General features: G+C 37.1%; 1 protein-coding gene across 6 annotated transcripts in view; it reads left to right on the forward strand.

Annotated features, from left to right (window-relative positions):
- Positions 1-6,914, forward strand: part of CDH19 (cadherin 19) — a 120,965-nt gene extending 114,051 nt beyond the window's left edge. For 4 of the 6 annotated variants that reach the window (XM_069778899.1, XM_069778901.1, XM_069778900.1 and 1 more), the window contains 2 exons: positions 1,261-1,512; positions 5,814-6,914. In XM_069778899.1, coding sequence (XP_069635000.1) covers positions 1,261-1,512; positions 5,814-6,304 — 743 coding nt within the window. In that variant the 3' untranslated portion in view covers positions 6,305-6,914. Of the gene's footprint in view, positions 1-1,260; positions 1,513-3,921; positions 5,785-5,813 lie in introns of those variants that run through there. The other 2 variants (XM_069778903.1, XM_069778902.1) reach the window with 2 other exon arrangements.
- Positions 6,915-16,219: the final 9,305 nt, after the last annotated feature.

Genomic DNA, 16,219 nt, shown 5'->3' on the forward strand with positions numbered 1-16,219 from the left:
GTTTCAGTTCCCAGCTTCATTAACCTCACACTCAGTGCCAGGAAGAGATAACTTGTTACATTAAGGTCAAACTGTGTACGAGCCGCGAGCCTTTCCCACCTTTGCTCATTCTCCACAAAGTCCAAGCAGAGCCATGCACAAGGCAATGCATCCTGTTCCTTTTGGTGGCTATTGATGGGGAACAAAAACAACCCACCTTTTACAACATGGTAGGGTCAGCCCTCACTCTCTCCCTTTCTGCTGCATTTCCCAGAAATGGTTGGGTGAATTGGGATAGTCCTAGGCAAAAAGCAAAAGTGAGTGTACAGATCTGGAGCATTTTATCTCAGAGTTATCTTCTGAATTATGAGAGAAACCTCGAAGAGCTTAAATGTGAGGGAGTTAACTTCAGTAGATTGTTTGGATAGATGTGTCATACAGATAATGGTAGAAATACTTTCTTTTTTTTCTATGTACATGTACGCACACATGCAGTAATTCATCCTGCCATGATAAAGAATTCTGACATGTCAACATTTATAGATGTTTCTCCTTTCCATTATACACAGATTTTGACAGGGCTAATTTGTTTTGTGGCAAGCTAAGTTTCAGATTTGAATTAGTTGATATGCAGCAGGAGCTGAACTTAAGCTGCTTACTGGGTTTTGTATGGAACTGATTTCTAAACCCTAATAGCTAAATACAAAGCACGGGGAGAGCCTCTAGCAACTTTTCCCTAATTTAGATAGCAAAGGCTGAGCTAGCTCCAGTTTTTTGAGTCATGGAAAGAAATAAAAGACCATTCTAGTGGACTTTTTTCTTGCTTTCTCGTCTTTCCCTTGCCGCCTGCTTTCTCTGTGTGCTGCCAGAAACACTTTTGAAGGCTTTTGATTGGTAAACTGTCTATATTTCATCTGTGAACTGCTGGATTGGTAGCAGCTGGTTACATGGAACCATTTTAAGAACCAATTAGTTAGTCTAAGCAGGTGTCAGGTACTGAACACAGTGGGATTTTTTTTAGCTCTGAACTTTAAAAACAGAGCTCCTAGGTCAAATTTTATTATTGCCTGTGGAATACATATGTCAAAAATAAATGCAATTATTCACGATTGACACAAAAAACCCACCACATGCCAGTGCCTGGTTTTACTTTTTTAACTTTATTAATATGTACCTTTGTGCAGTACCATTGTTTTTTAAATAGGTCAGATTCCACTGGAGTTTTATTGTTGTTGTTAAAAAGTGAGAAATGCATATCATACATAATAATTTATCTTCTAGATAACACAGCTGGAATTTTCACAGCAAAAAGTGGCTTCAGGAGGCAAGAGCAGTTTTCTTTCTACTTACCAATCTTAATTCTGGATAATGGAACGCCACCGCTGACAAGCACAAATACTCTCACTATCACTGTCTGCGACTGTGACACTGAAGTTAACACCTTCTACTGTCGATATGGAGCTTTCATGTATGCTATGGGTCTCAGCACAGAAGCTTTAGTTGCTGTTTTGGCTTGCATACTAATACTCCTAGGTAAGTATGAGCAAGAGAAATGACTTTGTTTCCTTTTACAGTAGGCTTGATTAAGTGACAAAAATGTGGTCCCTTGACTGGAAGCCTGGAAGCACTGAGCTATTGAGAAAAAATGCAATAAGGCAAATGTTTCATTTCTTTTCTGTTTTCTTAACTATAATTCCCCTCCCTTCCCCTCTCCCCCCCCCCCCCCCCCTCCAGTTTTCAGTAAAATCTGAATTCTAACACAGTGACCTAAAAGCTGGCTTTAGTTGAGTCATGGTCCTACTTGTCTGTATTGGTTGAAAGTCTGTATTGAGCCCAGGTAAAGCTGAAGACAGCATTACACAAGGAAATTGGCTGGTATAAGAATATATTAGAAGGAGCAGTACCCTACTTATTCTGCCTTAGGCATGCCAAATGTAGAGCTACGATCAATACAAAGTAATAAAAGAAAAAGAGAATTCAATACTCTCAGAAAGCAGCTCCAGAAACAAGCAGGAATTTTCTCTGTTGGTTAATCAGGTTGCATCTCCAGACAGCCTTTTCTCCAAATGTTGGGCATCTCCTTTTTCCTCTCCCGGGACACCAAATTAACCTCCATTATATTCAGGACCTTGTGAATATAAAAAGTGGGTTTGAGAGTGTTTTAAATGCACAGGAGCTGTGCTTGTACTTCTGCAAAGGGTCACACATAGCTGGCACGTGGCACTCGAAACCAGACCAACCACCCAAGGCTGGCTGCTCCTGCACTGCGTGGGGCTATGGCTGTGGCAAGACGTATTGGAGTGACAGCACTCAGGGAAACAACTTCTTCACCTTGTGAAGCATGCAGCCATTGCAGCTAAAACGCATTTCCTTTTTTTTCAGCAAAAGGGTATTCCTGCAATGTTCAGTGAGTGCTTTGATGATACTGACACACTGTGACGGCAGGCACGCTGTACTAATCATTCCCCAAAGGCTAAATATCCATCCTGAAACTCTGTACCTGCCTGAGCTAGTGAGGTTAAGGTATGGTAGCTTCTGAGGCCAGGAAAGAAAGAGAAGTGCTGGAGCCAGGTAGGTTTGTTTTCCAAGGCAAAATGACTGACCTTAGAGCTTGGTCGTTGATGGTGGTTATAGGCCTCGAGACCAAATTCAGGCTGATGCCAACGAAGCAACAGAGAAAGACTTCCAAATCCCTGTTGCCTGTGGAATAGTATGGCACATCCGTATTATGCCATAGAGCAGTATATTTCATAAAATGTCATATCTAAAAATGCCACAAAACAATCGATGGATTATGTTAGTAAAACCATTTTTCCACTAATGAAACTACAAACAACACCAAAGTAAGAAAATGAAGAGAGAATCAGGATTTCACTAAGCTGTGTGATATCAAATCATCATTATAAATTGTGCAAAACCAGCATAAAATGTTTTTCTAAATTTCTAAAGAAATTTTCTAAGTTTTCTAAATTCTAAAGAAAAATAAGGAAAACTATAATCAGAATCAAAACAAGAAAAGTGCAGCATAATATCTAGCTACACAAGTATAATGTCCAGAAAGAAATAAATAATAATAATAGAAATTACATTACCTTAAGAAACAAAAACTTTTGTTGAAAAATATTCTCTCACTGTATTTGTTAATGAGAGCAAATACAATAGTAATATTTTTAAACTCCTCTACTGAAAGAAATACAAAACAATTTTATGTAAACCATACTTTTTTGCCATATGAAGAATATCTAGGTAAAGAACATTATTTTTTCTACCCTCATTATACAATATGACCTCTACCAGTCCATAAATAACAGCATATAACACTAAGCATATCATCACTAACTACAAAAAAGCTGACGCTTGAGAACAAAGGCTTGCAGCTTTATTCTGATGGTGTGTTTTGATCCGCCAGAGTAGCAACAGAACACAAGAAAAACAAGTCCAATAAAGCTAATGGAATTATTTTGACTTTACACCAGTGAAAAAAGAAATTTGACAAGTTAAAAATGACCCATATTCTGCATTCTGTCCACAAGGTTATGGTATGTTTTTCTTAGTGCAAGGAAGAGAAACTGGCTCTAATTATTTCCTGTTGTACCTTTCACCTCCTGACTGAATCTCTTAGTGAGAACTCATTGAGATTTCTCCTCAAACAGAACCCTATAATTTAGTCCCATGTAGATAAATTACATGTCCAGAAGCAGCACATGTACCTGTTAATTATAAACCAGCATCTTCGAATGGTTTTGGGGTCTTAAAATTAGGTGACATCAGGAAACTGCAGAAACAGAATGGCCTACAAAAAAATACATGTTTTTTTATTTATCCCTGTGAACACACTGAACAGATAGGGCAAGGATGAAAACAATGGAAGGGTACCTTATAATTATTGTGTCTAGATGGGAGTACTCTTGGCCAGACACTAACCATTTCTTGACTCCATAGCAAAGTCCAAGGATTGCACCAGTTACCCTACTTCCATCTCCTGGTTTCCAACAGAGAAAACAGGTACACGCGATTGGATTTGTGGTTTCTAGAGTTGCCTGAACTCCCAGAGTCACCTTATTTAAATTTGAGCCTTCCTTGCCCCAGGCAATCTTCAGTAGTGGCAGGGGAAAGCAGCCCCCCTGACTGAAGTCGCTGCCTTAGACCTGGCAGTCAATGTGAGCTTACAGGAAGGCCAGTGTGCATTTCAGATTTTCTGTGATTGTCACAGGCTATCGGAACCTGGTCACTTTGTGATATGCACTTACGGGACTGAGGATCAGGCAAACTATATCACTGCATTATCCAGGCCATCAGTGGAATTGTTCATCAAGGTCCTCTCTCCAGATGGAATAAACCCTTGGTGTCTCCTGGGCCTATGCATACCACAAAAGTCAGAGCAGGGATACAGATAAATATATTAATGAGAAAGAAAAAGAAACTAATCTACCATGCTCTTTAAAGACACACATATTTTAAATGCATTAAATCTTCAAACGTATTTTTGTGATTATTTAAAAAGAAATAATAAAAGGTTCTATACATAATATGTTTGCCACATATCTGAAACCAAAAGTTTGATTTTTTTTCCATTTTCCTATATCATCATGTGCACCATCAGAAGAGTTCACCATGCAGAGGGTTTGGAGAGTTGAAACTATCAGGGGTTTGTAAACATATAATAACATTGTAGAAATTCTTGTTTCCAGTGCTTTCAAGTTTGGGGTTGGTATCTCCCAGTCAAATGAAATTGTATACAGTAAATATGTAGAAACAAAGAACTACTTCAGGTCCCTCATATCCCCAAGTGAGGTAAAATCCTGTCATTGTTGGTAGTTGTATCATGTTATGTCCTGAGTAAAAAATTACAGTCCACAAACTGCTTACTTATTAGATAGAACTTCAGTAAGATTTAGTTAAAACCTGAAATCATTAATCTCTGTGAATGTCATAGACTATTTCAAAGGGATCATTCAGCTAAAAATGAAATGAGGTAGGATCAAAAAATAATGCTTTAAAATAAAATTTTAAAAAGTTTTCATGTATGAGAGAAACAAGCTGCTCTGATTCATAGGCCTTGCTAGTAAGTACTGCTACAAGATCACACAAAATTTAGTGATAGTCTTCAAATTTCCAAACCAGCATCATGGAAATAATTGAACCACACCCTGCATAGTCTATGGAATTGAATGATTCAACCAGCTGAGGAGGATATCTTGCTCATTGCCTCATTTTCCATTTGATTTTCCTGGGGCTTTGATCTGAGGGAGACTGAGAGATTAACAATTTAAATTCTGAATGTGAATTTGATGTATTATGTGATAAACCAAAGCAGTTTCAAAAAGCATAACTCGTGTTTCCATCAGTTTCAAACTCCCATCTACCAAAAGAACTGCTCCATTTCATTCACCTATTTTATAAGTCCCTTTGTAGCCATTTTCCCACCACATGCTATGCTCATTTCAAACCCGTAAAATCCATAAAAATTACAGCCCTATAAATTTGTTAAGATAGCTTGACATCACAATAGCATCGATATTAAGAAATGTTACCATTTTTTTAAGTCTTTCCAAGCACATTCAAAGTCTCTGCTTCTGTTTATTTTTTCCCTTGTTTTCCTTTCCTTTCCTTTCCTTTCCTTTCCTTTCCTTTCCTTTCCTTTCCTTTCCTTTCCTTTCCTTTCCTTTCCTTTCCTTTCCTTTCCTTTCCTTTCCTTTCCTTTCCTTTCCTTTCCTTTCCTTCCCTTCCCTTCCCTTCCCTTCCCTTCCCTTCCCTTCCCTTCCCTTCCCTTCCCTTCCCTTCCCTTCCCTTCCCTTCCTTTCTCCTTTCCATTCCATTTTGTTTTTTGTCAGTGTTCTTTTTGGCAATTGTAGCCATAAGGCAGCAGAGGAAGAAGTCTCCCTTTTCAGAGAAAATGGAAGAATTCAGAGAAAACATTGTCAGGTATGACGATGAAGGAGGTGGCGAGGAGGACACAGAAGCCTTTGATATTTCAGCACTGAGGACCCGCACTGTCATGCGAACCCACAAACCTCAGAAGAACGTCACCGCAGAAATCCACAGCCTCTACAGACAATCTCTGCAGGTCGGTCCTGACAGCACCATCTTCAGGCAATTCATTTCAGAAAAGCTTGAAGAAGCGAACACAGATCCTAGCGCTCCTCCATATGACTCACTTCAGACCTATGCATTTGAGGGGACCGGCTCTTCGGCAGGATCCCTCAGCTCTTTAGGTTCACACACATCAGATGCGGATCAGAGTTACGACTACCTTACAGACTGGGGACCTCCCTTTAAACAGCTTGCAGGCATGTACACTTCCCATAGAAGTGGGGGGGATTAGTTACTCTTTGCTTTGTTGTTTTATTTTCCTAAATCTCAGCAACCAAAAACAACTGTACATTTTTAAAAAGGAGATCATCCCACACTTAAGCATGAAAAATAGAAGACCAAGGTTGGGTTTTTTTCTGGAAAGTCTTGGATGTAGAGATCTTTTGAAAAATCACACCAGGCATGTCATGAGGTGAGGGAGCCTCCCGTTTGAAAATCTCGTGGCTATTTAGGTGCCTGAATGCAAACTGTGCTGCTTTGGATACCTAGGCTCTCTTCTGGATATTGAAAACCTGGGTCCTGTGAGTACAAAAGGAGGAGTAGAAGCCATAAATGGATATAGTAAATATTCCATCACCCATAAGCTTTAAACTGTTTCCAAAGTTAAGACAGACTTTTGCTGTTGCGGTTGAATATATTCATTAACTGAAGTTAAACATGCATATTTGTACAATGCTTCATTATATAAATATACTTGTGTGAAAAAGTAGACCCTAGATATTCTAATACAGTTGTCAGAAGTGCTCACAGAATCATCTATTTATTGTTCTTAGGATGATAAAACTAAAACAGATGTCTTTTCCTATCAGTGTAAAAATAAAGACCTATTACAGCATCAGCAAGTATTTGCTGCCATTTTAGTTTTTAATGGAGCTATTGGAAAATGTATAAACCAATACTTAATTTAGCAAATAAGATAGAAGAAAAGAAATCAGTTAAGTTAGAACCAATATTCAATGTAAATACTGCAATTGTCCACATTATATATTACTGTACTTAGAACAAAATGCTATCCAAATACAGGCATTTTTCCTTTTATTAAGAGTTTAAAGGATGACTGATTTACCAGCACAGATTTATTTTTTTATTATGGAATATAAAATTATCTGCAGTAGTCAGTTTTATTATAACAATATTAAGAATCTTTAAAATGCTAAGCTGATGGTTATAAAACTTTATGTATAACATTAGATAATAAGATAATAAAATGTTTTAATGTTAATCCACTTCTGAAAATGATCTTGAATCATTCTGCAAGACTCAAGTCAGACTTCAAAATTAATTTCCCATGGTATTTTTTCCAAATATTCCATAATGAATATAAAGCTGTCTCGGAATATTTCTTTACTCTTACTTATACCACTACCCAGCAGCAATTTTGGATCTGAGGGTCATCAAATATGTTCAAAATGGTCTGCCTGGAAAAAGCAACCTGCCTGGTTTTTACCCACCTCACTTCCATCAGGTACTTATTTTACAGAAATTACATCATGTAATCAGCTGATACATTTCCACACCTAAAAGCTGGCATCAGAATAAAGAAAATTATGCAACATGTTTCTCCCCCCCCCCTTTTTTTTAACAAGATTTTAGGTAAGTGCTACTGAATTACAGAGCGCTGGACAAAGCTTATGCAAGAAAAATAATAATAATAAAAAAAAAAAACCCACAAAAAACCCCAAGAAACAAACAAAAAAACCATGTAACATACAAGGTCTGCAATGTTTGCTACAATTGCTGTTCACTGAAGAAAACCAAAGCATGTAGGCTTAGGGGAAAGGTGCCAGTCCAGAGTTTAAATTCCTGTCAGCTAAAAATAAAACATGTGGAGGAGTTTGAAAATCAGGAGAGATTTCCAATGTGAGGTCTCGTAAGGGCAGAAACATTATTCATGATATTCATAGCTGGAAAAATGCAGGGCAGATCATCTGACCAGGCACAGATGAAGCAGCATCTGCTTCATAAGGAAAAATTGTTTCTCGCCAGTCTCATGCTAGGACGCCAGTATGAATGAGCAGCTACAAAACAGCTTTAAAAGATGCACAAGTGAAAACATTGTACTAATGACTCTAACATTTGAGTTCAATGGCTCTCAAACAGATGTGACAAAATAACTTTTATTTGAGTTAATATCATACATATTAGTAATTTTCTCCATGGAGAAGAAGAGAGAAAGAGAGAACACCTATACATGCGCTGTTTGTTGGAGATGGTGAAAAGTACATTTTTAGGATTAGGTCTATAGATTTATGCAAGTTATACCCTAAGCAAATCCTTATTCCACAGATGGCCCCAGTGGCATTAATAGAATTCCTCATGCTTTCAGGCTGTATTTAGTACAAAAAGGATAACAATGTCTGATCTTTTCTCAATCCAGAGATTTTGTCCATTTATGTAGGGAAATAGCCTTGAACACACAACCATATTTGCACTTATAATTTCCTCTTTTTACTGTAAGGAACTTTAACAATAAATAATTTTTGTAACCAGTGCATACCACTGTCATGTAATTTTTGTAACCAAGGTATGCCATTGTCAGTAACTTCTATATGAAAAAAGAATAATGGCCTACAATGGATCTTAAATGATCTTTAGCTGAAAAGACATAAGATGGTGTTTGCCCAGCAGAGAAAGGGAGTGTTTTGCTCCGAAGTAAGAAGTTATTCCTAGCTGTTACTGGGCCACATCTTACTAGGCTCCTGGTATTCAATCTAAGTCAAACCTGCCAATTTATTTCCACATGTGAGAAAAGAATCACTGAACTGACCTAGTAATTTCACACTTCTTTTAATATACTGTGTTTAATTTAGCTGAACAATGTCTGCAAAAAGGTTTTGTGGAAATGTCTGCTTATTTGAAGGAAGTAAACATTCTGAGGAAGCCAAATTAAACACATAAGAGATATCACAATAATTAATAGTATGAAATTAATAAAGGATAAATTATAAGCCAGAGTTCCTGATGATGAGATCTATTAAACTGTGGAATGGTTTTCCCAAGAGAATCCTGTGTTACCTTCATCTTTTAAAACTCCTTAGTAGCTAGAATTAGTTATGCTGTTGGCTGAAGCAAAGAGTGCAAGTATGGTACCAAATGGTAAATATATATTCAGCTGTTCATGACCTGCCTGAGGGAATATGAGGAAGACTTATTGCCTGGTCAAAGGAAGTATGATCATACACACTGCTTTAAAGAGATGTTCCTGTATATTTCTTTTTCTGTAATATGGTAATGAGACAGGTTAAGAACTGGTGAAATACCTGACAAAAGATTGGCTTCCTGTTCCAGTCCTCGCTCACAGGGATTCAGTGCATCGTGTTATTGGTTTTATTTAAAAGCCAAGGAAATAAAGACTATGCATATATTAATAAATGCTTAACATTCAGATGTTTGAAGTTAAAAAACAAAAGAACAAAATCACTTGACAGCACTTTGCAGCTTCAGACTCATTGTTGTGGCTGGAAAAGGCTATTTTGTTTATCCATTCACCCCAGATAAAATGCTTTAATTTGATTTTCATTTTGTATATCACGACATAGGGGGTTTTTTAATCATAACATTGAGAAGCAATCCTGCTTTCCACTGAGGATAATCTTAGGCTTTAATTCACAGAATTTTCCTACTGCATTTTCTCATAGATACTGTCATTACACGCCTAGCTTTGCTTTCAAAATTTGCATTGGAAATGTGGTTGTTATAACACTCATTCTTAATTGTATGGGGTAACCCTGTCAGATGAGAGTAAAAATATTTTTGAAAAGACAGTGTGCATTTTATGCTTCAAAGTCAGATCTAATATATGCTCTCTGAGGAGTAGAAGTTGAAGGAGATTATGTGATTATACATTTTGGCAAAGAATACATTTTACCCTTGATCTAGAATATGAACAAATAGAATAGAATTTATACTAAAAAAATCAGTAGCTATTAGTAAAGTCTGTAAGATTTCTCTACCAGAAAATTAGTAAACCTATATTTTATAAAGAAAAATAAATTGCATTAATGTTTATAAAAAAAGTTGACACATTTTACAATAGTAATTTGGATGGTCTTATATTTATTCAGAAAAAAAAAAGTTCTTCATACATGGGTCTGTATCAGCCTTATGTCTCATATACAGAGTCCAAAGAACAGTAAGATTTACTTATAGTGCACAGAAGGATAAAACATACATACAGAGAGAGTGCTTAGATCAGTATGAAACACTTTACCCACAGCAAATGGATAATAGCAATAATCAGAAATGTGCATAAGACTCAAGAGGATATCTGCCAGCAAAGGCAGTTAGAGAAAAGGCATTAAGAGCAAATATTAATAAATACAATTAGAAACCATCACTACTTCACAAAACTCTCCAATAGCAGAAACCAGAACAGGATATCAATGACTTTTAATTCCCCAAACATTTTAATTGTGATTTAGGTAATGCTTTAATAATATTGAAGTTTTTAATTTAAACAATACCCCACATGTGGAGGTTCAAATAGGATTGGTTTGTAGAGAAACAATAACATTTGCATACATATATCTGACCAAAAAGATACAACAGAAGTTATTGGATTAAAGCTTAAAAGGATGCAAACCTGCCCAAAGATATATGATGCATCCCTTCTGACAGTGAGTAAATTGATCTCTATCATCACAAATTCCTCTGAAAAGAGGATTTAGAAAGTGCGTCTCAGACAACTGTTTCAGTAGCTTAGGAGCTGGAATAAGAATTTTTTATGTACTGACTCTGTATGTTGGACTTACAAATGTCAAAACTATCCCCCATTATTAATATTGAGGATACCTGAGTTATGAGCAAGAACTGGATGGCCTTGAAGACTGGAGAACAGAAAATGGATAAAATGTAATGGCAGAAATAAAGATCATCCACTCTGGAAATAGTTCTTAAAAAAAAAATCTGCTATTATACTGGGCATTTATCCAGTAGAGTAATTAAACAGGACAGGGATATTCTAGCTGCTAAAATAACCATGAACTGCTAACAAGATTCAGCCCAGAAAAGCCAAAAAAAATAAAATATGAACAAAAGCTGTACTAGACAATACAATAGACAAAAGAAAATGTTGACCATTAAATTAGATTGAGGATAGATTACCTCACTGTTTAATTACTTGACAGCTCATTCTCTTTTGTCAGACTTTGACCAGCCACACCAATATTGTTTCTGAAAGTCACACATTCATTTAAACTGTATTGCAGAGGTAGTTCCAGTATTAATTATTATTAAAGCATTTTCATAGGACAAAATCTCGTTACTAATTTATTATTTATTCCATGCATACAACCTCTTTGGCAAGGCCAGAGAAGGTGTCCAACAGATGTAAAAGAGCTGATAAAAGAAGTTATCCTTAAACATCTGCTTTTATAGAGTCAACAGTCTAATTCAATATGCACACATTTCATTATATATTCGGTGAACCTCATTTCATTGGTTGCAAATGCCAATTTACTTACATCACTTATGAATTCAAAATATCATTACAATGACTTTACAAATATTTTATGAGAATTCTTAAAGATTACAGTGTCTTTAGTAATACTTATCTGGGTTCTTGTTGTCAAAGAAGCTTATTCTCACAAAAATCTTACCCCACTTTTGCCATCACTGAGTATGAAAACATCCTAGTTAGCTTCTAAAAGCATTTCCACAGCAGTTCATCTCACCCAACCTTAGCCACCTAAAAATCGGTGTAAATTATTCAACTTCCTTCCCATCCTGTGTTGCTGCTCCCTCGGACATCCTAGAAGTTCAGGGCAGGCTGGACACTCTCCGAGACTGCAAAATGAGAGAAGCATCCTTACTTATGAGACTGACTCAGACATGGTAGACCTTCCGTAGCAAAACTCCTGCTAGTACATCTCCTTCATGTCACTGAGTACTCCAAGCCACTGATGAATCACCCCCAAAGACTCATCTGCTTTCCCCATCCTGATAGGGGTATAAGGATTCTGCTTTGTCTTCTTACCTTCACGTACATTTGGGTTTATTTTTAAAAACCTGATAAAATCTTTTCTTTGACAATAGTTCTTGTCGGTCTTGAATGGTTATTATTGTTTTATAGTATTCTACTAACAGCTAAAGGTTTCCAAGTCAGCTCCTTGTGGGCATAACTATTTTGCAATCGCAAATTTCAGGAAATGCAGAGAAAAAGACATGAAATCTAGGCTGAGGGAGGTCATGTAGCTGGTCAGCTCCTGAGCTGATACAAGTTGTAGATCCTGAAATATTCAGTCCGCTGCTCAGCTCCCTGGACTACAGTTAAGTTTTTGCAGCTCTGCTTGTGCTTTCCTGGTGAATAACAAAGTCATTTAAAATAAAAATGTTATGTTCACCTGAGTTGGTCTGTTCCAGTTTTGTAGGTCATTTCGAACAACTTTTGCATGTGACCATTGTCAAACCAGATTAAAGTAATGCAACTGCTAGTTTTCTGTTTATGATGCTTTTTCCCAATGTAAACTAGACCATAAGTCCATAAGCAGCTTTAAAAAAAACCCAAAACAACAAACAAGTGAAGAGTACATCTCAGGGAAACACTTTATCTTATCCTCTCCCTGGTATATAACTTATCTAGACCCACCTTTGCCCTGCTATGCCTTAAAAGAAACAGAAAGCCTTAGCAAATGCAGGTCTCTCACAATATTCTTTAATAGGAGTTTTGTAAGTAACAGTCTATAACTAAGATTCACAGTTAATTGTGGTGAAGCAAATGGAAATTAGATAAAAGAGAGTTGAAGCGTTTAAGGAAATCACCATTGACTTGTTACCAATTACTTGCAGCCAGGTTGCAGGGTAGGTTGCTTGAATACCCACCAATTTTTTTAGACACAATATCTTGTTATAGAGAAACAGTTATATTCAAAGGTAAGAATTTACTGTTAGTCTGATTAAAGTTATTACTAGTCCCGTTGTTAAAACTCATAGTTCAAATTATATACAGTTAAAGTGCTATGTAATCAAACTTTTTCCTCTCTACTCCTTTTTTTCTGGTTTTATGCTCATGCTCGTAAGGCTTCAAGTCATCAGTATCACAAGTCCTTTGCCAGGAAAAATGCAACACTGATGTTGATCATGTCTTACTCCTTGCTCTAACATTTGCTTGGGGGTATTTTTATATGTTTGCTAACATTATTTACACCTTAATCTTTCTTCGCTGGTCTACAGGTATGAATATACTTTATATGGGTTGTTTTACATAGGCTGAATACTTCTTTGTTCTAAAGCTCATTTTACCCAGCTCCCAGTATTGCATCCCTTTGGTGACCAGCACTGCTAAGCTGTTTGTACCTCCTAGCATCCTGGGCCAACGGCAGCATCCTGGGCCAACGGCAGCATCCTGGGCCAATACTTTCAAGGTGTCTTCCCATTCTGTGCTTTTATTCTATGCTGCATTTCATTCTAAGCTCATAGGTACATTCTACAGCAAATAACTCTTTCACATAATTAAATACAAAAATAGATAAATAGATATATAGTCACACCATACAATTATACAAAGCTAAGCAAAGCTAAAATTAATTAGATAATAGTCACCTGATCATTAGGTAATTCCTTTTATCATTAAACAAGCCAAAACATATCTCCAGCCACGCCAAGATAAGTCCAGGGAATAGCTGGCAGGTCCTGAGGCCTGTGTTATCCTGAAACTAAGCCTTTTACAGACAGTGGCATCTCCATGCTTACTACCTACAAGTCTACAATCCCTTGAAGGTTGTCAAAGGGAAATCACAATCAGAAACTGAGAATTAACTGTTGCCTACAATTTCAAGTATTTCTGGAAGAGTAAACACCTCTGAAAGAAGGAGAGGAGAACCCTGACATTTCTGTTGGTCTGAGTTGCCAGAGAAAAAACAACCAACATTAGAACAAATATAATTTGAAAGCATTTGCCAGAAATGTGTTTTCATCCTTGCTATTTCTTCAGGGTATATTTGCAATAGGAAATTCCTGACTGTTCAGCACATGTTTTGGTTTGCAGGTCCTTGCCCACAGCTAAAATGTTACTCAGCCTTCTGCTGTATAAGTGCTCCTATGTGCTAGGTGGTTCAGATTCACTAAAGAACCCCAGCTAACCAACCAACCAACCAACCAACAAACCATAAGCAGTCTGCAATACTTATTGCAACAGGATTGTAATATTTATTTTCCATTGTTACTGGAGAGTGGTAGAGACAACAAGGATCTCATGATTAGGGAGTGAATATTCTAAAAAGATCCACAAAGTGAATGCTTCAGCTATAAACTTGCAAATTTTTGAAACAGCAGAAATCCAAAGAAGAATCTACTTGGCTGATACTTTCTTCTTTGCTTTTTTTTTTTGCTGTCCAGGAGAAGAACTTTATAATGCAAGTCATTGTGGGGACAATTAAAATGCACCAAATAGCTGTTGTAGCAGGCCACTCTGGAGCCCCACTTGATTCCTTGGGGATGAAGTAGACCATTAGTGATGTTGGTATCATGAATTAGGCCTGAGTAGCAGGGTAAATGGCAAGGAATTATACTTCTGGACACTGAAAATTGCATCCACTTTGTAATACCTTTCTAATTCTCCTTTGCAGTGTCCAGGACATAAATTAACTATTCCTGACATTCTTTGTAAAATTCACACTTTTTTGGTTTACTCCAAAGATTGTACAGAACAATTTTAGCTTTCCACGTTTCTCCTCCTTATTGATTTACTGGCTTGTAGGATTCTGACAGGTATGCACTTTTTGCTCTGAGCATTTTCTTGATGTTCCTTTTTGTGTGCTCCTTTTTAAAAAAAAATAAAAAAAGAAAAAAGGAAAAGATCAGGAGGGAACCAAAAACTCAGCAAGCAGGTAGAAATGCCACTGTGGAATGTATGGAATGTAGTTTGAAACACAGTCAGAAATGGATCTTACCAGGAATTCTACAACTTAACCTGTAATAAAAGAAGTATTTGGACCTTTGTTTTCCCTTCGCAGGGCACAAAATACCCTTATAGACACCTAACAACATTCCTGCTATTGCAGAGACCTGGGACATCAGAGATGCTTTCCATCATCTTGTTGTCTTAGTGTGGCATGTTATAGATATTTTACTGTAGCTCTTAAGCTCTCAGTAGTGTGCTGGGAAGCATTTTGTAACCCTTACTAGGGAGTTAATAATAGGAAAGATGTTTCTAAGGTAGATACAACCAGGATGGTTACATACAGATGATCTGATCTCATATTCCTGTTGGTTTTTATTATTACTACTATTTTCATTTTAAATAATTTGACAGTTGAAGTCTGACAGTTTAAAAGAATGTATATTCCTTGTCTACAGGTATTGTTTAAGGAAAAGATAATGACATCTTCATGCCAGTTTGCCCAGAAAAAAAAAAAAAAAAAAGACAGAAATCCCATTGGTTCTTATAGTGGACCTCAACCACCCCAACATCTGCTTGGAGAGCAACACAGTAGGGTGCAAGCAATCCAGGATTCTCTGGCATGCCAGGTGACAGCAGCTTGATGTACGAATTGGATAGGCCAGTTACAGTACTAATCCCATGGGCTGGCTAGGAGGTACTCTACCTGAAGTAGGAAAAGATCAGTATTGTTGGATGGGTGGACTACAATGTGGGTGAGAAACTGGCTAGACCACTGGGCTCCATGGGTTGTGGCCTACATTTCACCAGTGTCCAGTCTAGTGGTGTTCCTTAGTGGTTGTTACTGAGCTTAATACTGCTTATAGTCTTCAACAATTCCCTAAGCAATGGAAGGGAGCACACCTTCAGCAAGTTTATGGACAGCACCAAACTGGGAGGAACATTTAATATGCTGAAGGGTAAGGGTGCCCTCAAAAGGTACCTGATGACACTAGAGGCACAGGCAGCAATATGCCGAAATGGTGGGGAAATGTTACTTTATGACTGTTCATACATGTCCTGCTCTGACAAGGGTCACTTATTCATATGAATGATAGAATCAATTTGTTAAGGTTTAAATAAAAAATAAAACCAACCAAAACAAGAGGTGTCCAAATACCACTAGTAAACTAGGAGATGTAAGCAGCTGTTTAAGCGTGGAGTTTCACATGCTAATATGATACTCACTGTCATGTCTTTTGCTTAGCTAACTCAGAAGGGAAAGCAACATGTTAGCCAATTTAACTTTAGGGATAATTTTCACCAAATGTA

Source organism: Haliaeetus albicilla, chromosome 3, assembly GCF_947461875.1.
Source record: "Haliaeetus albicilla chromosome 3, bHalAlb1.1, whole genome shotgun sequence".
Classification (NCBI taxonomy): Eukaryota; Metazoa; Chordata; class Aves; order Accipitriformes; family Accipitridae; genus Haliaeetus; species Haliaeetus albicilla.